This window comes from Harpia harpyja, chromosome 5 (assembly GCF_026419915.1).
Source record: "Harpia harpyja isolate bHarHar1 chromosome 5, bHarHar1 primary haplotype, whole genome shotgun sequence".
NCBI classification, from domain to species: Eukaryota; Metazoa; Chordata; class Aves; order Accipitriformes; family Accipitridae; genus Harpia; species Harpia harpyja.
In genome coordinates this window covers 34,217,149-34,240,889 of record NC_068944.1, presented here as the reverse complement: position 1 = coordinate 34,240,889, position 23,741 = coordinate 34,217,149, and the positions used below count along the sequence as shown (strand labels likewise).

At 37.4% G+C, this 23,741-nt stretch overlaps 1 protein-coding gene across 9 annotated transcripts in view; it reads right to left on the bottom strand.

The window, feature by feature from the left end:
- SNTG1 (syntrophin gamma 1) overlaps positions 1-23,741 on the bottom strand; it is a 357,847-nt gene that overhangs the window by 116,670 nt on the left and 217,436 nt on the right. For 5 of the 9 annotated variants that reach the window (XM_052787869.1, XM_052787873.1, XM_052787876.1 and 2 more), the window contains 2 exons: positions 22,560-22,603; positions 22,411-22,452 (listed from right to left, as the gene is read on the bottom strand). In XM_052787869.1, coding sequence (XP_052643829.1) covers positions 22,411-22,452; positions 22,560-22,603 — 86 coding nt within the window. Of the gene's footprint in view, positions 1-15,441; positions 15,588-22,410; positions 22,479-22,559; positions 22,604-23,741 lie in introns of all 9 variants that reach the window. The other 4 variants (XM_052787877.1, XM_052787875.1, XM_052787874.1 and 1 more) reach the window with 4 other exon arrangements.

The window sequence follows — 23,741 nt, the reverse complement described above, 5'->3', positions numbered from 1 at the left end:
GCACATTGTTACCTGGCTGCTCCGATGCTGGGATAATGGGGCTAGTAGTGTGGAATTAGAGGGTAAGGAAGCCAAGCAGTTGGGATCTCTGTCTAGCGAAGGGGGCATCGACAAGGCGATTGGGAGAAAAACACAAGTCCTCGGCCTCTGGAGGCGACTTCTGTTAGGTGTAAAGGAAAGATACCCCTTCAAGGATGAAGTTACATGTCACCAAGGCAAGTGGACCACCATGGAGAGAGGTATCCAGTACCTGAGGGAATTAGCTGTGCTGGAGGTGATTTATAATGATCCAGAAAATGCGCAGTCACCCACAGATCCAGATGAAGTCCAATGCACACAACCGATGTGGCGGAAGTTTCTACGAAGTGCACCACCAACCTATGCCAACTCATTGGCAGTAATGTCCTGGAAGGAAGGCAATGGACAAACGGTGGATGAATTGGCTGTCCAACTCCGGCAATATGAAGGAAGTCTCTCTTCTTCCCTACAGGCCTGTGTCTCAGCTGTAGAGGAATTGTCCCGAGAGTTCCAGCAATTCAAAGTGGATATGTCCTCCTCCCCACCTGTACAGGCCCGCATCGCAGCTATTGGGAGTAAGCACTCCTCTGCCCAAGAGAGAGGAGAGAGAAAGTACACACGACGGGCTAACCTGTGGTTTTACCTGCATGACCATGGAGAGGACATGAGGAAGTGGGATGGAAAACCTACCTCAGTCCTGGATGCACGGGTACAGGAGTTGCGAGAAAAAGCAACCAGAAAAGAGGATTCTTCTTGGAAAGCTGCTGCTCCAGTTTCCCGTGAGCAGTCCCCCAGATGCAGTAGATGGGATGATGCCATTTCTGATCCTCTTGAAGGGACTTCTGATTCGTGTGTGCGAAAAGTGAGTAACGGATATTCTAACCAGGATTAGAGGGGCCCTGCCTCCAGCCAGGTGGAGGAGAGGGACAACCGAGTCTACTGGACAGTGTGGATTCGATGGCCTGGCACGTCCGACCCACAGGAATATAAGGCTCTAGTAGACACTGGTGCACAATGCACCCTAATGCCATCAAGTTATAAAGGGGCAGAACCCATCTGTATCTCTGGTGTGACAGGGGGATCCCAAGAGCTAACCGTATTGGAAGCTGAAATGAGTCTAACCGGGAATGAGTGGCATAAACACCCCATTGCAACTGGCCCAGAGGCCCCGTGCATCCTTGGTATAGATTATCTCAGGAGGGGGTATTTTAAGGACCCAAAAGGGTACCGTTGGGCCTTTGGTATAGCTGCATTGGAGATGGAGGAGATTGAACAGCTGTCTACCCTGCCTGGTCTCTCTCAAGACCCTTCGGTTGTGGGGTTGCTGAAGGTTGAAGAACAACACGTGCCAATTGCTACCACGACGGTGCACCGCCGGCAATATCGCACCAACCGAGACTCCCTGATCCCCATCCATAAGCTGATTTGCCAATTGGAGAGCCAAGGAGTGATCAGCAAGACTCACTCACCTTTTAATAGTTCCATATGGCCCGTGCGGAAATCTAATGGGGAATGGAGACTAACAGTAGATTATCGTGGGCTGAATGAAGTCACGCCACCACTGAGCACTGCTGTGCCAGATATGTTAGAGCTTCAATATGAACTGGAATCAAAGGCAGCTAAGTGGTATGCCACAATTGACATTGCTAATGCATTTTTCTCCATTCCTTTGGCAGCGGAGTGCAGGCCACAGTTTGCTTTCACTTGGAGGGGTGTCCAGTACACCTGGAATCGACTGCCCCAGGGGTGGAAACACAGCCCCACTATTTGCCATGGACTGATCCAGGCTGCACTGGAAAAAGGTGAAGCTCCAGAACACCTGCAATACATTGATGACATCATTGTATGGGGCAACATGGCAGAAGAAGTTTTTGAGAAAGGGAAGAAAATAATCCAAATCCTTTTGAAGGCTGGTTTTGCCATAAAAGAAAGTAAGGTCAAGGGACCTGCACAGGAGATCCAGTTCTTAGGAGTAAAATGGCAAGACGGGCGTCGTCACATCCCTATGGATGTGATCAACAAAATAGCAGCTATGTCCCCACCGACTAATAAAAAGGAAACACAGGCTTTCTTAGGTGTTGTGGGTTTTTGGAGAATGCATATTCCAAATTACAGTCAAATTGTAAGTCCTCTCTACCAAGTTACCCGGAAGAAGAATGATTCCAAATGGGGGCCTGAGCAACGACAAGCCTTTGAACAAATTAAGCGGGAGATTGTTCATGCAGTAGCTCTTGGGCCGGTCCGGGCAGGACAAGATGTTAAAAATGTGCTCTATAGTGCAGCTGGGGAGAATGGCCCTACCTGGAGCCTCTGGCAGAAAGCACCCAGGGAGACCCGAGGCCGACCCCTGGGGTTTTGGAGTCGGGGATACAGAGGATCCGAGGCTCGCTATACTCCAACTGAAAAAGAGATATTGGCAGCATATGAAGGAGTTCGAGCCGCCTCAGAAGTGGTACTGAAGCACAGCTCCTCTTAGCACCCCGACTGCCAGTGCTGGGCTGGATGTTCAAAGGGAGGGTCTCCTCTACACATCACGCGACTGATGCCACGTGGAGTAAGTGGGCCGCACTGATCACACAACGAGCTCGCATAGGAAACCCCAGTCACCCAGGAATTGTGGAAGTGATCATGGACTGGCCAGAAGGCAAAGATTTTGGAATGTCACCAGAGGAGGAGGTGACACGGGCTGAAGAGGCCCCGCTGTATAATAAACTGCCAGAAAATGAGAGGCAATATGCCCTGTTCACTGATGGGTCCTGTCGCATTGTGGGAAAACATCGGAGGTGGAAGGCTGCTGTATGGAGTCCTACATGACTAGTCACAGAAACTGCTGAAGGAGAAGGTGAATTGAGTCAGTTTGCAGAGGTGAAAGCCATCCAGCTAGCGTTAGACATTGCTGAAAGAGAGAAGTGGCCAGTGCTCTATCTCTATACTGACTCATGGATGGTGGCAAATGCCCTATGGGGGTGGCTACAGCAATGGAAGAAGAGCAACTGGCAGCGCAGAGGTAAACCCATCTGGGCGGCCGCACTGTGGCAAGATATTGCTGTTCGGATAGAGAAGCTAGTGGTAAAAGTACATCACGTAGATGCTCATGTACCCACGAGTCGGGCCACTGAAGAACATCAAAACAACCAGCAGGCAGATCAGGCCGCCAAGATTGAAGTGTCTCAGGTGGACCTGGACTGGCAACATAGGTGTGAGCTATTTATGGCTCAGTGGGCCCATGATACCTCAGGCCATGAGGGAAGAGATGCAACATATAGATGGGCTCGTGATCGTGGGGTAGACTTGACCATGGACACTATCGCACAGGTTATCCATGAATGTGAAACACGTGCTGCAATTAAGCAAGCCAAGCGGCTAAAACCCCTGTCGCGTGGAGGGCGATGGCTGAAATATAAACAGTGGGAGGCCTGGCAGATTGACTATATCACACTCCCACGAACCTGCCAAGGCAAGTGCCATGTGCTTACAATGGTGGAAGCAACCACTGGATGGCTGGAAACATATCCTGTGTCCCACACCACTGCCCAGAACACTATCCTGGGCCTTGAAGAGAAAGTTTTATGGCAACACGGCACCCCAGAAAGAATCGAGTCAGACAACAGGACTCACTTCCGAAACCTGGGAAGACACCTGGGCCAAAGAACATGGCATTGAGTGGGTATATCACATCCCTTATCACGCACCAGCCTCCGGAAAAATCGAACGATACAATGGACTGCTGAAAACTACATTGAGAGCAATGGGGGGTGGAACTTTCAAACATTGGGATACACATTTAACAAAAGCCACCTGGTTAGTTAATACTAGAGGATCTGCCAATCGTGCTGGCCCTGCCCAACCAAGACTTCCACATACTGTAGAAGGGGATAAAGTCCCTGTAGTGCGCATGAGAAGTATGTTATGAAAGGCAGTCTGGGTTAGTCCCCCCTCAAGCAGAGACAAACCCATCCAAGGGGTTGTTTTTGCTCAGGGACCTGGGTACACCTGGTGGGTGATGCAGAAGGATGGGGAAGTTCGATGTGTACCTCAGGGAGATTTGATTTTGGGAGAGAATAGCCAGTGAATTAGGCTGTATGATATTTAACTGCTAAATAACCTGCCAATGTATGTCATTGTATCTATAGTGTCTATATGCCATATCAAGGGTATTACTGTAAGAATTACCCAAATGACTGAAGGATGGACTTTGAAACTGAGCCAAGTACAACAGTGATAGAACTTGAACTGGTGCCCAGCAATTTCCTCAAGATCAGCCTCTTCGACCTGCAGGCCAAGGGTGTGGGTTGCACCAAATGTACCAGCCACAAGTTCCAGAGGCAGCGTACAACAACCTAACACCTCACATCATCTCTCTTATCCTGAAGAACTGTTACAACAGATGGAGCCCCAAAGTCATGGACTAAATAAAATTGATGGACACATTGGAGGGATAGCCCATCGACTAAGGGAGTACTATCTGTGTGTGTGTGTGTGTGTGTGGGGGTGGTGTCCATATACATATATATATATAAGACAAGGAAAGTGGTAGTAGTTGATTGGAAAATGTAAGATCTGGGCATGATGTAGATGGTATAGAATAAGGGGTGGAAAATGTCCTGGGTTCAGCTGGGATAGAGTTAATTTTTACAGGAACCTGGGAGGTGTGGGGGGGGGGGGGCATAGCCGGGGCAGCCGACCTGAACTAGCCAAGGAGCTATTCCATACCATGTGACATCATGCTCAGTATATAAATGGGGAGCGGGCCCGGGGGAGGGCTCAGGACTTTCGGTGGCGGAGCATCGGGTTCCGGGTGGTGAGCAGTTGCACTGTGCATCACTCTTTTTGTATATTCTTTCATTAGTACCGTTGCTGTTGTTGTAACTTTTTTTTTGTGTGTGTTGTCCCAGTAAACTGCCCTTGTCTCAACCCTCGAGGTTCCAGTTTTTTTTTTTCTTTTCTCTCCTCCGTCTCCTCCCTATCCCACCGGAGGGGGGCGGGAGGAGTGAGCGAGCAGCTGCGTGGTCCTTTGTTACCGGCTGGGCTGAAACCACTACACCTCCATTCAGGGGTAACGTGTATTTTAAACAGCAAAAATAGAGAACTGTGGAGATCTCGATTCACTGAAGGTTGAACAGTGGCATTAAAGTGGTATCACATTTTTTTCATTAGATTAAAAAAACAACAGGTCACTGGAAAATGTATACTAATTTTCTTCCACCCCCACTTCTTATTCTATAGAAATGTGTCTGGACCTTCCAAAAATAAATTTTACTAGGGTTACTGCATACAATTGCTGACTGATCACTGATTTCCATGATGATCCCATCCCTCCCCAAAATATTCCCACATTGGGTAGAATACAACTAACATTTATTGTCTTGTTAAGATTAGCTATTTACTTGATGAGTGCCTACTCCACAATTAATTGCTTTCTTTTAAAATACAAAGTGGCTATTTTAAGAAATAGTGTTGCTATAATAAGTGTACAATCAAATTACCAAAGACAGTGCTAACAGTTCTTATTAGTCCTGAAACAGAATTAGAATCTCATCCCCACTGTGCAGAAATGGTAAAAAAATTTTCAATATTAATGAAATGTAGCTGTATAAGTAAGAGATTTTCAGTTCATTACTGCTAATAGAGAAGGCATTTCTAAATTTACATCACATAAAAATACTTAAAACATTTACCCTATTATGAGAAAAGATATAAATGGATCCAACTTCTAAACAGTGAAAAAGAAACATATTTTTGGAAGTAATACAAATTTTGAATAAATATAGAAACATTATTTCAAAAAGTTCAAAGCAAAAATCCAGCAACTCCCTAAGGTTTTTTTTATCATCTATGAAGAGTTTGATGAAGGTGAGATAAATTCATAGTGCTAAATCCATGGAATATTTGCCTGACAAATATTTAACTCAGTAGTAGACCTAACATTTCCAAAGTCTAACAAGATTATATCTCCCCACTGTAAGTCATGGAAAAACTCCCTTCGGAAGAGATCTGTATGTCTATGCATTTGACCTGGCAATTTCTAAAGCACTGCACCCCAGACTGCAGAAAATGCATGACCAGGCACCATTAAAAAGATTTGCTTATTCTCTGTATCATTGAAAGGTAATAATCTGTTTTATTTCCAGAGGCTGTACTGACTATTCAACATGTATGTTTTTTTTCTATAAAGCCCTATATTTTTAATATTTTCGAGATCTTCCACAAAGCCTTAGATTTCAGGCACATGAATCCACCTAACTATACCAGGTTTTTATTTTAATAGTTAACAATGAATAGTAGTAACACATAATGTGTTGATATAGATGTTGTATGGATTAAATAATGAAAAGCTATTTAGTATTGCTGTTACTACTTGACTTAGGTGGTGGGTTTTTTTATTTCATCTAGTGAGCAATACTAGCTATTGATTTGTTGGTGCGCAGTGTATAATGAAGTCATCCCTGTAACAGGAAGAAGCTGTGACACTGAAAAATCTTAATATCTCCTCATCAACATTATGGCTATATATTAAATTCCTGCTGCTGTTTTAGAAACCATATATGTATTTAATGTAGAATGAGTAGATGTGAAAAGAACTACACAAACAGAAACATTAAATACTGTCAATAAACTTTCTTATGCAAAGCACAAGCTTACTGTTAGTGGGAATCAAGAATTAATTTACTTCTACCACAAATGGCCCTATATAAAGTTAGGATATTAATGAGTGAAGTGAGACAGGCAAAATAACAGTTGTGCTTGTCTGAACCAGTAGCTGTGTGAAATAGTGAAATTAGAAGAGCTAGTGTTTCTGGAGTGACAGTGTCTGTATTTCCATGAAATTACTGTAATGACTGCAAGGGGGCCATTTGAAGAAGTGAATTTTATGGTGATGTGTCATATTGCTGAATAAAATCTCTACATAATAATAACACGTCTGAATTTTTAATAATGTCTACAATGATATTGCCTTTTAATTTTATAAAACATTTTAAAGTCCCAGTTCAAGAAAACATTTGAGCATATGCTGAAGTCTCTCTCAATATATTCAGGAAAGCACTGAAGCGTGAAGTCCCTCTGACTTCAGTAAGTATTCTTTCCTGAATAAGACTGTAAATCCCCTCTTAAATTACTAATGAAATTTACCCACCAATGAAGTGGTAAAGATTTAAAACAGAAGACTTATATAGTCCCCAAGATCTGTGTTCTCCTGAAGTGGAGCAAATTCCACTCTTCAGTGTGCTCTAAAGGAAAATTCAGTTCTTTGATGAATACCTTGAATTATAAACATCTGGGGGAAAAAAAAAAAGGAAAAGTAGAAGACATCTTCCTAGCCACTGTGCAGTTACACAATGAACTAGTATCAAGTCCATCCGCAGATACCACAACATGCATTTTGGTACAATCACATAAAGGCCCAAAGCTAGAAGGCTCAATGCATGCACGCAACTCTCTTGGATTATATTTATTTAAAATATCAACTGTTTTATTCAGTAAAAGCCATGTAGTTAATACAGAATATTTGCATTAAAAACACATCACTGTATGGGGAGTTTTTAATTCCTATGATCTAATATTCACCACAGTATTTGCCAACGATGAAAGTTAATCAACAAATATAATAGTAAAAACTATCAAAGCTTTTTTTCCTTCAGAAAATTTCTCTAACTGATATACAGAGCAAACTAGAACACCGTTTTATGACAGCAGTTCCTACTCAGGCTGCACAACTTGAAGTATACTTCAGACCATAGTTTGACACTACCATAGTTGCAGGTTTTAATTTTTTGCTGTCTGGTTCCAGAACCTCTGTGAGATATTTAGATACAAACCCAAACCGGTTGCACACTAGAACTGGGAGCTTCCTCAAACAAGGCAAAAGGAAATGCAGGGCAGAAAGGTGCACATGCTGAGGATGCAGAAAGACGTGCCCTTCTATTCAGAACCCTCTTCTGCATGTATCTTGCTACTGGCACTGTTTTAAAAAAGTGCAGGGGGGATGCAGTAAGATTAGTAGTTACAGCAAAGATACCCTACTGAGCCTACCACTAAGCAATTATTCTGAAAAGTGGCAGATAGAGGTTTATGGCTTCTTAAGATGACACAGGAATTGAATTGAGGTAGCACTTACTCAGCGAATGCTCCAGCTACCAAGGCACTATACAAAAGCTCATTTCAGAGCAACATACACAGAGATTCAGGGTTTGATGCTTTTTGACAAGTCCCATCAGACTGACCACTTAGAAACAAAATTATTCTTGATTCCAAGTGACAGCACCCGTTTAAGCTAGACCATCAGGTCATTTCTCAGATGGACAACGTCACACCAGTCATCTTATAGGTATATTCAGGCTTCCTTCATTGATCCTTGCCCTACTTGTTTTCACAGGCTCATGGGCTTTAGACACAGAGATACCAGAACATGCAACCTCAAGACTCCTGTGTAAAGCAGTAGTAGAAAACTAAGTAATCTGCCTTTAAAAATAGATATCACCATGTTTCATCACGGCCTACATGCAAAGTAGGCCATTTATATTAACTGACACTAAGAGATATCTACAGAGTTTTCTTCATAGGAAATGACTAAAATAATCAGATGTAAGCAACATTAATAAGTGTAATGAGGAGGTAAGAGAAAGAGATTAATTTCACAAATAATTTATTGGAAATATAATTAACTCACACCAAAAAAATCCATCAGGCAATAGAGGACCAAATATAGGTCACACAGAGGACACAGACTCCTGTCAGTTCTTTCTTCAATGCAGTTCCAAGGTAAAAAGGAGAATATTGTCACATCAGTGATGTATTTAAAATCAAGTTTGAAAAAAGTATCTGTTTTTAAACATTTAAGTCTAACACTTGTGGAATGGAGTACTTACAAGTTTGTCTAAAAGATCTGATGACAGCTTTTTGGAAATCTTTAAACTTTCTTATGCTTCATAATCAATGCTAAAATATTTAATAATCTTTCAATCAGAATAGCAATAGAGTGCAATTATTGCTTAGTTGCATGTTTATCTTTTCAAAAGTAATGTAGGAGTGCTGCAGCAAAATATATCAATGCAAACTCTTGAGGAAAAAAAAATTGTGAAAGTAAAAGTCTGCCAGGAAAAGACTGCAGCATTTTCCTGTTCTTCTTTCATTAATCCTAGCATCATCAATAAGTATCACCCATAAAAAATATTGCTATAAGTGCTTAATTTGCATTCTTAGGTCAGGTACCCTAATTTTGAATTCTGTTTCACTAAAGACTGCACTTACTGGTCATCACAGTTCTTATTAAATCACTAGAAGGCCATTAGTCCAGTACAGAAACTATGAAAAGCAAGGAATTAGAACTTGTTAAAATTTTAAGTCTCTCAAAACTGGAAACACCATGCCTCGGTGTCCCTGACCATAGGTCACAAGGGACACCATAGGTCCCTGAACTGAAACATTACATACCATATTCTGAAAAACAAAAAATATGAATTCCCTATATAGATTCCAACTCTAATACTTTATTTACCGTGATCTATCAGTATACTCTTTGACTCATCCTAGCTGAGTTTCAGACTGTTGATTCTAATGCAAATGTTGATTCTAATTCCAAACAATGGGTCTTGTTAACGTTTCCCAACCTATATTCCATAGACTACTATTGGTCTGGGACTGTGGTCCATAGAAGAAATAAATACACAGAGATGCACTTATTAGCCATTCAGCTCTACATGACACGCAGTTACTCATGAAAGAAAATACCTATGAAGACACAAAAAAACTTCAAACAACCAGAAGACTCCAACCCAAACTCTTTCCAAGTTTCATGAGCTTTTTCAGTGTATCTATATGTAGTGAGTACATGCCAGAGTTCAGAACTGCCTGTCTTTGTTTCCACATTACCTACTTCGTGTATGGCTCTACTTCTCTAGGATTACTCAGCTACACTAAACAGTATGTCTAGTTATACAGTCTTAAGAAGTCCTCTACTTTAAACTCTCACAGCTGTTCCATTTTTTGAATGTTATTATATATTCAGCTGCTTGGCACCTCCTATCTTTCTGAGCTAATTCATGAATACATTTTTTTTGTAATTATATATTTAATGAGTTCCAAAACAACTGGCTAAGAGGAATGAGGCAAATCCCTTAATAATAATGAAAATATTAGAAATACCAGTAGAACTGTTCCTAGTGTGGTTGAAACTAAACAGCACTTATTCTACGATATTTTAAAGATATGGAATAGGAAACTTGAATTCTTTTGGACACCACAAAACTTTTAGTTTTCTAACTGTAAATTACAACTCTATCAGACTGATAAAATCACCACCATTTATTTAGGTAAACTACTCAACCCCACCATCAGTCAAATATTATAAATCCATAAGCCTAATCCTGGTTTCAACTAGTTGTATTAACGTGTACATTTCATCTTCTACCAATACTATACACTTTCATTACAATTGTATATATTTGGGTAAACCTCTCATTGGTATGATAGTTCAGAAATTTACACAGGAACCAGGTTTTGTTTGGGATTAATTTCATTGACACTGTCCAAATCAAATATTGACCAAAGCCGCTTTGGGAGAAATGTGCAATCCTCTTAATAAACAAAACAAAACAAAACTCCTACTGAAATGGAAGAAACATTTACATCACACTTATAATAGCATTTACTGATTTCTACGCAGCTTTGCCAAAAGGTTGCACAGCGTCCTGTGGGTGCTAGTGTGTACAGCCAGATGAATGATAGGCTACCCCATCTGTCTACGGAGGATCCTCATTTCAGACACAAGGTTTTTGGACTTCATAATAATCGGAAACTGACTGTGACAGTAGGTTATGCTGAGATTGTGGTGTGGTTTTTTTTCTCTCAACTACATGTTATGGAGAATATTCCAAAAAAGCTTTTAACACCTGTAGAACATTAAGCAACCTCCAGAGGCTTTGTACATTTACCTTCAAGGATCCATGACACAAAAATTCAAAGTTTTTTTTTTTTCTTTTAAGCAAAATCTAGGCCATATTTTAATACACAGATAATATGTAGAAATTAGTCCTACTCATTATATCTGCACAACATCCTTGTGAAATCTATCTTTATTACTCATGCAAATAGTATCATTTTAGTGGGTTTTAGTCCAATATAATATAAAGTGGTACGACTAAGCCAGAACCATAACTTACTAATTCTCTGTAGGCTACCAACCAATTCTTGGTATTGTTATTCTCTAACAAGATTTTCAGATAGCAAAAGATGGATAAAACCATCTTTAAATTAAAGAAGAGAAATTTAATAAGAGACATTCTCTTGGACTAAAAAAAATAAAGATTATTTAGGGTATAGTATACTATAATATACACCATTCTAAATATTCCATCACAGATTTCCCTGACACATCTTTAAGAAAGTTTTTGATTACCATCCAATAATCTGCAAAAAGACAGGTTATACTGGAATGACACTTTCTGGTGATAAAAGCTGCCGCAAAAACATTCAGTGCTGGATATAGGCCAGAGCTTCAGTCATGAAATTGCTAACTAAATGGGAAAACCCACACAACAGGTAATAATATCAATATCTCTTATGTAGAATACTAAGATTTTGCTTGTGGCCTGCAGGTAGTATGGCACACAGTGCATGATAATGCGTTCTCTATTCTAGAAAAAAATAAGTATAGCGTATCAGCTATCCAACAGTGTATGAGAACACAACAGATTCCAGCAGATAATCATAAGCTGAACTGAAGAAAAATGTCGTGTATGGCCTCTCAAAACCAATAGCCGTATTTCAGCAATTAGCCAGAAAAACCTTAGAAGAATCACTTAGTCACGTAGGAGTCTCCATTCCCTATACAAAAGTCACATATAATATTCAGCATAATGAAGACGACTAAAGACATTAACCATGTTACATGAAGAAAAATAAAACAACTTCAGCTATATTTACAGAATAAACCAAATTGTTCCATATTTATCTGCATGACTCCTAGAGTACCCAGCTACAATTGGAATAAAGATCACTAGAAAACCTTTTATGAATTGATACATATTTTTCTTTTGCTAGAAGACATTATGCTAAAGCCAAAAAGCTTCACATAGAAGCTTTTGCTTTTTCAACAGTAACTGTTTTTTTTAAAGTAAGAGCAAAAATCAAAGCGAAGTTGAAAGTGGAAATTTTTTTTCTAGTAAGCTGTAAGAGAAACTGGACAATAATTTGGAGTTGAGGTCTTCAAATTTTGCAGGTAATGTGTGCTCCTCAATAGGAGGAAATAATTACAATCAAATTGTTCATTTTAAAGGATTTGGAGTTATTTCTTTTCACAGTTGATCATACTGCACTTCATTTTTTTTCCATTATAGCAATGAACTTGAAGGGTCTGAGTTTTCTAGCCCTGATTATTAACAAAACAATGAAGCTGCTTTCTTATCTATTAAATATATAAGAATCCTCTGCTCCTTCAGTCAAACTGTACCTACACTTCAAATTTACCAGAATAAGTGCTCTCACAGTTGAGTTCTATATGAAACTTCTAACACATCTACTAAACAAGTACAGTTTTTTAGGTATGCAATTTGTAAAAAGATCATTAGTAATTATCAAAATGCATGCACATTACTAAACTACGTCAGCTATTGTTCCTGTTCCTAATGCTTGAAGAGTAGAGAGTCATCCAGTTGACACAGCATTTTGAAGTACATTCTTAATTTTTTAAATCTTTTATGAACCAAGATAGGTCTAAGATTGTTGAAAATATGGCTTGGATATTTTGTCTGACTAAGCAGAGCCCCAATTCTGAGGGAAAAAAGAAAGATCAGTCCCAGAATAAGAGTTTGCTCACACTAATCCCATTGCAAGGCTGGGGCCAAACACACAGCTAGTGGCAAATTTCACATTTACATATTCAATATAAAATTTGCTGTTGGCAAATATGACCTTAACATTTACTTTTCATGAATAGTCACACTAATCAAGCACCAGCATATAAATGCTCATGAAAAATTAATACAAAATGGTCTTAAAGAGTTTGAAATCAAATTTTAATTCTAAATTTGAATAAATATTAATGTACAAGCCTACTCCTATTTGTTCATTTCTAAATGTTATCAACTTCACAATGACATAAAGAATAATTCTTGGACAAATTTGTATTTGAAGTAATGTTGTAGATCAATATATGCAGTTAACTCTGCTAAGCTTCTTGGCAGCTCAGGATCTAATCTCTGAGAAAGATATTTCAGTATTTCAGGGAATGTGCTCAGTGGTAAAAGTTTTCAGCTGATAAAATGCATAAGAACATACTTTCATGTCATTTAATGCAATGGCAGCCTTTCTGCTGCAGACTAGTACTGCATCTAGCTGAAGCTGAGAAAATTACTTTGTTCTTCATAAATATATACGTAAAAAAGAAAATCCCCAATTTAGTAAAATACTTAAATTCGTATTTTTAGGCAAATACATACATATTTTGCTGGACTGGGATCCAACATAGTTATCCTGTATTATGAAATTTTCACAAATAATATTGCCTCAACATTTTTAGGATCATTTTCATCAGTATCTAAGTTTTAAGGGTCTTGGCAGAACTGAATTTGGAGGTACTCACACTGGATATTAATTAATGGGAGGACATTTACAGATAGTTTGAAAAGAAAAGAGATTAACATATAATTCCAAGGCAGTAAAAAAGCTAATTTGTATTTCAGCATAATGATAAAAATGAGCTGAATTACAAGTTTAATCAGTTTATAGCATAAGGTCTTTGTGACTTTCAAAGTTAAGCATAAATCTGATATATTCATTCAAAATGATCAGGCTACTTATCCCATCGCAACTCTTATGTTACCTTTCCTTATTTTGCTAATTAGGCAATAACCCCACAAAAATCCGTTCTTGCCAGCAGTTAATTACCATTTGAGACTATCAAATCTTATAAAAACCATAATTTATAGGCTGTTATATAGAATGGATGTGTTTTCTGAAGCAAAAATTGCAACATCAACAATAAAAGAAAAACAACATGCTTTGTAAAATTCTGTTACTTTGCTGCTAGTTGAAGATATCAGAATATCACAAATGAATGCACAAACTACAGGCCTCACTTCTAGAAAGTCTAGGCCCCTCAAACCTTAATAATTCTGGTTTTACAATTTTCTCTATCAGTTTCTAAAAAATTCAGAAAATAAGCAAAACAGTGCTGATGCTATGTAACTGAAAGCTATCTAAGGAACATCTATACAGAAAGATGATTCGGAAAAGCACACTCCCATTCACATAACACTTTCCTGTTGAGATATAAAGATTTTTGTTTTGATACCTTCTGGGATATTAAAAGCTGTAGTCGTACCAGCAAAAGTAAAAATTTAAATTTTTTGGTATCGTCAAATTCCAAAGCTCCCAGTATTTTAATTGGAAAAAAATAGTACTTTGTCTCACAGATTTGTTGTTGTTGCCATTGTTGTGCAGGTGATTAATTTTACTCTAAAACCTTACTTATTGGTTGATGGAAAGATGCTTTATACAGTCTTTAAAACCTTGTAATCTTTCAGGGTGAAAGATGTTTAAACAAAATATTTTATCTGTTAGCATTCATTAGGGTAAATGCTAGCTCTCACCAATACTTCTCTCTGCCATCAGTGATTCAGAAATAATATATTATGACCCGAAGTGCAGAGGGGATTTTGAATGTATTTTGTATTAGATTTTTCATGTAAATATGACTGAACAAAAGATGTCCAAAAAACCTTATGATGACTGAGATATGGTGAAGAATTTGTGAAACATGTCTGTCTATCTATTTAATATGTAAATACATTATACTCAGAATAGTATAAGAAGGGAAGGCATTTCAGTATTTCAGGGAATCAAGAAATATCCTCAGTACTTTCTGCTGCACACCAACATGTTAAAATATGGGAGTTTTTTGATGTAGAGCATTCCCTTCAGCTTTCCATTTAATGGTTCAGCACAATTAGAACCTTTGAAATATTCTGAATCAGTACAGGCTTGACAACGGCATGTGAAGTGGAATAGAGCTATGTACATTTGCTAGACCTCATTTAAAGATATATGTCATTATCCTGGTAACACCGTTTCAGCCTGAGCAGTGACTATTTCCCATTTTACTCAGAAAAGTACTAACAGCACAGGGAGGCAACAACGCCTGCAGGTTTCTGCATTAAAATCTAAAGAACAGGCAACCTTTGTAATTTTTAATGAAGAGTTTCTTCCCTCTGGAACCACACCTGCACTAAAGTTTTTCTTGTGATCTGTGAACCTTTTACTACTGCAAGCTCTTTTACTGGCCACAGTCTTGCAAAACAGCTAATGGGAGACAGGTAGTACTAAACTGAACTTGTAGAAAGACACCAGTACTATCAGGGCAAAAGAAAAAAGTATAGATCTAGAAATAGGCCCAGTGCTGACAAAGAGATACCAAAACACCAGTACCATACTGTACCATACTAGTGGTTGAGAAGTATGGGGTGGGCCATCTGGAAACCTCCATGTATCTGGCTGGAACAGTCCAACACTGGATACTATTGAAAAATATATAGAGTCCATTCTCCTTTCCTCTTCCTCCTCCACCGAACAAACTGTCAAAAGATAAAGACCCATTGTAGAGAAAAAAAAAAAAAAAAAAAAAAGACCTAAAAATATGTACAGGTGTTAGATATCCCCTGGATAAGAAGTTTCTTCCTGGCGCCCATCTGATTTTACTATAGCCAGAACAATGACAAGTCTGAAGAGTTAAATCAGGTATTGTAACCGCTGGAAAAATGTCAGAAGACTCTATGTGTGTGCACATTTGCACTTCTTTGAGCACACCTCTTATTTATGACTCCTTCTGCCTAGCTAAATCAGTACATGTGCTCTATTTGTCCAATGTGCTCTCTTGGGCCCATGCCAAGCCATAAGAAATATAGAGTTTGCCTTTTAGAGGTGAACATTTGCTTTCAGTCTATACTGCATGGTCGTTATCTGTTTAAAGAAAACACAGTTGTTGCCAGTCAGACAGTATTTTCTAGTCCTTAAGAGTACATTATATTTGTTAAATAGTGACCAGGGAAGATAATTTTCCTGCTTATAGGAGGTTTTGTTTTTCCTACATTAAATTGGAGTGTTTTGTGTATGTTTATTTCCTCTGCCTTTTGGAGGCTTTTGGTGCTCTCTATGCTATTCCTGTCTAGTCTTGCTAGATTATTATGGAGTAGTTAGTCCAAGTAAAAAAAAAAAACCTCAAATACCTAGCTGAAGTGGACTATGCTTTTCAAATATAAACCACACGGAAACAGATTTAAAATAATTGGGACTCTGGGGCTCTACCAGAGAGCTAGACCCATTTTCTTATTTTTTAATTATTGTACAGTATTACATCTATCCACAGCACAGAAAAAATGGAGTCCTTGTACCGAAGTCAAACTGAGGTATAGCTCCACAACTGGAAGATGGAGTGCAGAAAGAAATCTTTCAAAAAGTCTTCTGGAGGATAAAACACACACACATAGAAACAAACAGGAAAATATTTCTATTTGCTTCCTAAGGAAGCAAAGAAACATGAGTCTTTACAGTAAAGTATCAATGTAAACCAGGTCACAAAGCATGTCTGATGGTACACACTTTAAATCTACCACTTTTCTTTGCAGCTCAGGCTTTCAGCATTAATAGAGCTGCATGACAAAGGAGGAACCAGTGGCAGTTATTTGAAGGATGTTGCACCATAACTGGTGATTCAGTCTTTCACTCTATCCTGCTAAATCCTAATGGATTTTTGCTTTGAGGACTGTAGCTACATAATAAGGAAATAACAATATTCATCATATAGACTTGGTATTAGTCATGCCAGCATATTCTACTCCCTTCTATTAAAACTCAGTAGTACTGATGAGTAGTTTTAAAAGATGAAATCTTAATAATGTGACTACTATATCTACAGGTATCTTGAGGAAAAGAAATGAAAATACAAATTAGGAAGACAAGCAACACATTAACGTATTTTAAAAGTCTAACATCATAGTGCTTGAATAAATTCAAGCCTTTATTGAGTTTGGCACAAAAATTAATTATTTAAATACTAAAAAACCATAGCTAAAAACAGATTAGAAAAGCAGCTGAACACATGTTAAGAATACTGCTCCAGGACATATCCTCATCCAAGGAATTTCCACCACACAGGAAAAAACCAGCAAACTATTTATACCTGCTCGGTTCTTTTCCACTTGATGGACACTTTTTTCGAATCGATGCTGAAATATCTGACGGATTATTATTAGCTCCAAATTTCATGAACAATAAGGACATTGTAAATGCATTGTAACAGATGTTTTCATTAATTGCACCAGGGTAGCTAAGGTGACATTAGCACTTTTTTTACTACCCAAGACTCAAATAGAAAACAGCAGCTGTATGGGAAAAGTAATAACTTGGCCTCTTCTTACAAAGGAAATACTGGGTTTCCAAAAAGTTTACATTTCACTTTTAAATTCAAAAGTTATAAATTGCAGATTGACTATGGTCTTCTCTTAGAAGCACCAACTATGCAGCTTCAATATTTAAAGTCGTCATTCAGTCTAGAGGGGAAAGGATTAAATGGTTGTGCTATGAGTTATACAGTACAAGATCTCTGCCACATAATATGAGAAGGTGGTGATCTGTATGTGCAGGTTGCTGTTATTACTATTACCAAACAGCACAATATTAATGTAGAGATCCTTTTCTAGAACAGATTCTGAAGCACTTCATATATTTCAGTGAGCTAAACCTGATAGTAGTCTAGGTCTCTTTTTCACAGTTAAAGAAACAAAGATAACATAAAAACATAATTTACCAAAAGACACATCTACAAAGTCAAGACTGAGTGAGATTTTAGATCACTTGGTTTCCAGTCCTGTCTTACAAATACAATATGTTCATTATTCTGCTTAAAAACATTTACGAAAAACATTACCAAAACTATTCATAATGGGTTTTAAAAATCCGTTTGAATAAAACCATAGTTTTAAAACAAAAAAAATCAGAATAAGAGTTTCATTAGGTGCACATGATTACAGTTAAGCAACTACAATCCCTATACCGTCAGCTTCATATAACATGTATGAGTCATGGAAGGCTAGCACAGTTACAGCCCTGCTACAAATGCAGAGAAAAGGGGGAAGCAAAAGATACAATGCAGTACACCCGGACATCCCATGTCAGGTCATTAGGTCATTCTGCTGGAAAAAGATGTGTTGTGCAAAACTCGGCTGAATTGAAACAAGGTGCTACATATTGTAGCTAGCTCTACATAAAATCCACCAAAGTCTAATTAATCTATGCTGTCTTGATACTTACCTACCTCTACATGAACTTTTCCTGCTGCTTTTCAAGGAATGCACGAATGCCACGTTAACTGGCACATACAAACTATCATTTTTCATTAGAAACATTCCCTGAATTTTCCCCAAATACAAGAAATAAGAAATTATTTCATATCCATATTAATTTAATTCTATTTTTATTTCCTAAGAGAAAAACAGATGTTAAGATCAAAAGAAACTCCAGTGATATGTAACCATAATTGTTGATACTACCTGAGGTGCTTTATTCACAATGTTAAGAACAGACACATATTCTTAAACATATCAATGTTCATTTGACTGAAATTCTTCCTTCTCCATAGGCCCCAGATGCTTTGGTGCACTATAACCCTGGAGACAGTAGGAGCAGTAGATCCAACACAAGATTTCTGGCAGTATGCAACTGAGTTGATTTGCACTCTCCTATTTCAATCCACTCAGTAGTAGCTCAAGGGAAGTAGCTCACAGCAGGGCCTCTCACTCTCTCCCAAGATTTTGTCCGTTGTTAGTGGTGTAGTGGCTAGACCCAGAACTACCAAAAATGTCCACATGTGCTACAAGAACAGCATTATGCTGGTGATTGCCTATCTATCTTTGTTTTATGTTTGGACAATAAATGGAGGTAAGGGCTACAGATACATTAGTTTCCAAACTACAACTATATATTAGTTTTCAGCCTTATGAATAATCATAACCATTGTGAGCCCTTCAAAGATAAATCCAGAGTAGAAAGAGCACAAACTCATGTAAATTAACAGATATAATGGACGCTCCTTACCTCTACCTTCATGCTCATACTGCGTTTTTGAAGTCAAACTGCCAGTATGATGTTGAGAGATATTTTTTAAGAGAATTGCTAGATTATTTTTTTTCCTCAACCTCCTCCCATGCTGATACTTCACCACAGAGAGCATGTATTTATTTTACCATAAGAGAGCACTAAGACTGAAGCAATGTTATGCTGTACTCAGATGGGAGTCTTTACGACCCAAGACAAACAACAAGCTGACATTCAGCCTTTGATAGAAACTCATAGCGTGGTTTCATGATATGAATAATATTTACACCTTCTACAAGCAGAACACTAAGCTCAAAATGATGTGATTCACATAAAGCTAAAAAAATCAGAAAGGAACTGTGTAAAGGCCTCCAGTAAGGTACACTAAGAACTGACTAAACCTACCTATCCAGTCTTATAAAAGTCTTATCTATCTATCTATCTATCTATCAATCATCTATCTGCCTACCTATGTATCTACCTACCTATTTGCCAGATTTAGGCTTCAGATTATAGCATTATTACTTGGGTTACAGGATCTGTGCATCACAGAATACTATATCACCAGATATAATAACTAATGGAAGACAATAAAGACAACAAAGGAGTGCCCACAAGTGTTAAGCCAACTAAGTTCACTATATATCGGGGAAAGATTCTCCCTAGTATGAAAGATGGCACTAATTTGATTAAACTACTTAATTCTGAAATTCAAATAATTTTATATGCATACTATAGTTATCAGTAAAGCACAGTGAAATATCAGGGCCAACTAATCATCAGTGTAATACAACAGGCTGCAGGGATTATGCCACAGGTCATTTCATTGCAGAGCTATGAAGATAGGACATATGCTTAAAATGTTTCTGCAAGCAGCAAGAAGTTTTGGATCTAGAAAAGAATGAACACTTGCATAGGATGCATACCGCAGATACAAGTTTAAATTTTCTATGCACATCTTCAGCTTTACACACAGAAAAAAAATCCACTCTGGTTTACAATAAATATTTTCTAAGACATTAAGACAACGCAAAACACTAATATATTCTCACATAATATGATACCTGCTAAGTCTTAATTAGTTACACAACAAATCAGAAAGAAACAAAGCTCGGAGCTCATGTACCTTGCATAGCCATTTGAAAAGTACCTAGATGCAATAAGGATTGAAAATTAAGTTTCCACTACTGTCTGACCCCCTGCTGTGAGCAACTATGCTCCACTCACTTCCTATTTTCTTTATTACCTTGAGATTAGAGTTACAGATCCTGTATTTGATAAAGACCCTGCAAGAGAGAAGTGCTAGAACAGCTCAAACTGCAAAGGGCATGCTGCGGATAAAATCCTACCTATAACTCCTGCTGGCAGACCAGTTGATGTACTTGCCCTTTACTCAGGGCTATGCCTAAACCCACAGATTACTGCACAATGCATAAGGATACCTATAATTACCATAGCAGGCCTTACAACAAGTTTACTCCACAAATATATAACATATGATAGTGAATGTTTCTGAAAAAAAAAAAATAGATTATCAGAGTTCATTTACTTTGGGGTTTATATTTATTTTATATTTTAGATTTATAACTCATCTACTGATTTTAGTTTATAAAATGTCATACGGACATTTTATCTTATTTAAATACTGCTCAATATTTACTATTAATTCTTAAGAATTATTCTTAGAATAAAGATTTAATTTAAAATTTATCTGCTTAAACTCCTAAAACACTTGCACATACACAAATGCACATTAAAAACTGGTAAGATAACACTTTTTTTTTAATTCAGAGAAAATTATCTATAAGGAGTTTGAGAAGCAGATTATGTTGGACAAACAAGGTATAAAACAATTTTAACATAATGACACTTGCTACTCTATGTCAATCTGCACCTTTTGGCTTTTCCAAAATCTCATTTTTTCTGTAAGTGTTTAAACCTGATCATAAATAGCCAACATATTTATGTATACTTGTAATGGTTAAGAGATTGTCTCATATAAAAGAAAAAAAAATCCTCATGTTCTTACCAGTTTTCAATATGCCTTTGAGTGTGCAAGTCTACAATTTTAGTAATATCTTTTTCTTATGTCTTGAAATTCCAAAAGCCTATTTAAATCCCATTAAGATTTACCATACTAATGCATATTAAACCAAACAACTGCAGTAAGCTTATAAAAGATTAAAAACTGATCACTGTTGCACAGCCAAAGCTTAGAAACACTATAAATACGACTATTAGCCTGTGTATATAGAAGGTGGTATGACGAAGGCTCTGAAGAATGAAGCATGATTTGCACCACAAATTTCCAACACAAAATCAGTGCACAAAAGCACTCTGAGGAATAGTGCACTGATCTAATCTTTCAGCCTGCACTAACATGTTCATCAGAACTTCAACTTTATTAACTCTTGTTTTCAATACCTGAATGGCATACGTTCAATGATCTGTTATATAACAGACTGCTGTATGAAATACAGAGTGTCTTTGAATTGGCAAAGTAAGTTTTAGAAAAGTGAACTTTCAAATATAAAATTACTACATTATTTTATAAATACAGGTACAAATTCTATGGAGCTACACAGGATTTAAAGATAATTTCTTTGGTAGTCTTCTCATTTCTGGCATTTTTTTCTGAAATATAGGGTTTCCTACTTCTGAAAGTACTTAAGAAGAGTAAAAAAATCAAATAAAAAACCAGTACATGATACTTTTAGCAAAGCTGACTTAGCAAGGGAACCAGCCTACTATAGAGCTCTCAAACACACATTGCTTCTCTAGAAGGAATCTCCTTAACACACCATTATTTTAAATCCATATTGATAACTGCTTAACTGAAGGAGAAGAGTACCCTCATAAGTAACAGCCAGAGAATGAAAGGCAGACGAATACTTTTGTTTCAATTTTTAAATAGGATTAAAACTCACCAAACAACAAATCTCCAACTTAGTGCAAATTACAGCTTTTGAAATTAAAATGACCTCACACAGCCAGAAAGGTGCAGCACCGCTGAAATTTGATAGCTATAAGCCAGAAGAAGAAATATTGGAATATGTACAGCTAAACCCTGCATAATAAAATAATCACCTTTAATATAGGAAAGCCTATCTGAGAACAGCAATTACAACAAACTTATGAAGAAGAGATTGCACTAAGATCCTAGTTGCTTGCCATGCTAGAAGGTACAGTCATATTTGTTTAAGAATAACAATAATACAACTGATACCAGTGCATTGCTAACAGCATACGCTATCATCGCAGTAACTACAAAACACAAAAAGTAGACTAAAAAACAGAAAAGCTCACCACTTCTTCATGCCTGCATTTTCTCACATTAATTCCATTAATCTGTTATTAAAAAGATAAAGAGAAGACTTACTCTACATTTCATAAGTATAGATTTTATTTCACTTTTCTAGAAAAATATATACAAAAGAACTTGCAATTTTACTCACCTGTAGAATTGCATCTCCTATAAAGAGCAAACCTGAAAGTTCCGCTGAAAACAAAAAGCACATTTTTCACTCATTTTGTACAAAATATCCGACATTTCATGTACATGTATTCCTATCTCATTTAATGTTTTTACATAATCTTTTAAGAATTTAAACAAAAACCTAATAAAAACCCCAACATACAACGTCCAAATAAATTATTTGGATTTTTTTTTTAATCCCAAAATACTGGCATATCAGTGTTAAAATGAAAGAGTCTACCTAGTCCAAGTACAAGACTATGTAACATCTTCCATCAGTTACTAGCACCTTTCAGGCCATTATGGTGAGGTATGGCATACTTTTCTGAATAGAAAATGACTGCAGGATTAGGTCCTATTTGCCTGTGAGAGATTGTGTCTTAACAAACTCTGAGGAAAAAGCAACATGGAGAATCCAGAGCTACTTATGAATGACAAATTTAACTTGTAAGCTTTTACCAAAGATACTTTAGATCCTGCATCTTTGAAAAATTCAGTGGAGTATTTATTCTGGATAACACTTTATATGCTGAAGAGCTAGACCATCAGTGTATTGTACAAAATCACCAGCCAAACTGAATTTGATTTTTAAAACAAAGCTCTACCTTATAAATCGCAAGGGAATTTACAAAATCTAATTCTACAGTTGCAACTTTTAAATATTGTGTTTTGTTACAGAGCTATCTAATGCAAATATGCTTTACAAATGCACAAGAAATATAACAAAGATTTTTAAATTGTCTGTAAAGAACTAAATAATCCCTAACATGAGAACTAAGGAATGATAACAGATTATATGGGATTATTTATCTATAGTATTCCAAAAACATCCCAGAAGACACTGTCTAGAAAAGACTGTAACTGGACTTGATCCAAAAACTTTACTTATTTACATGAGCTGTAAAACTGGAATCAATATTGACATAAATGATGACACTCAAGTATATGTTTGAAGGACTGGTCTTATTAGCTAGATGTAACAAAGGATGCTTAAATCATTAGAGCATAGGCATTCTGATTTTTTTTTTCTTTTTTCTTAAATAAATGCATATCTCAATATTTGTCTTCAGACACTGAGCTTGCATGTACTAACACTTCATATATGACCTAATGTGCTAGCCTAAGCACCTTATGTGCATCACTGGTTTTAAGAATTGCATCA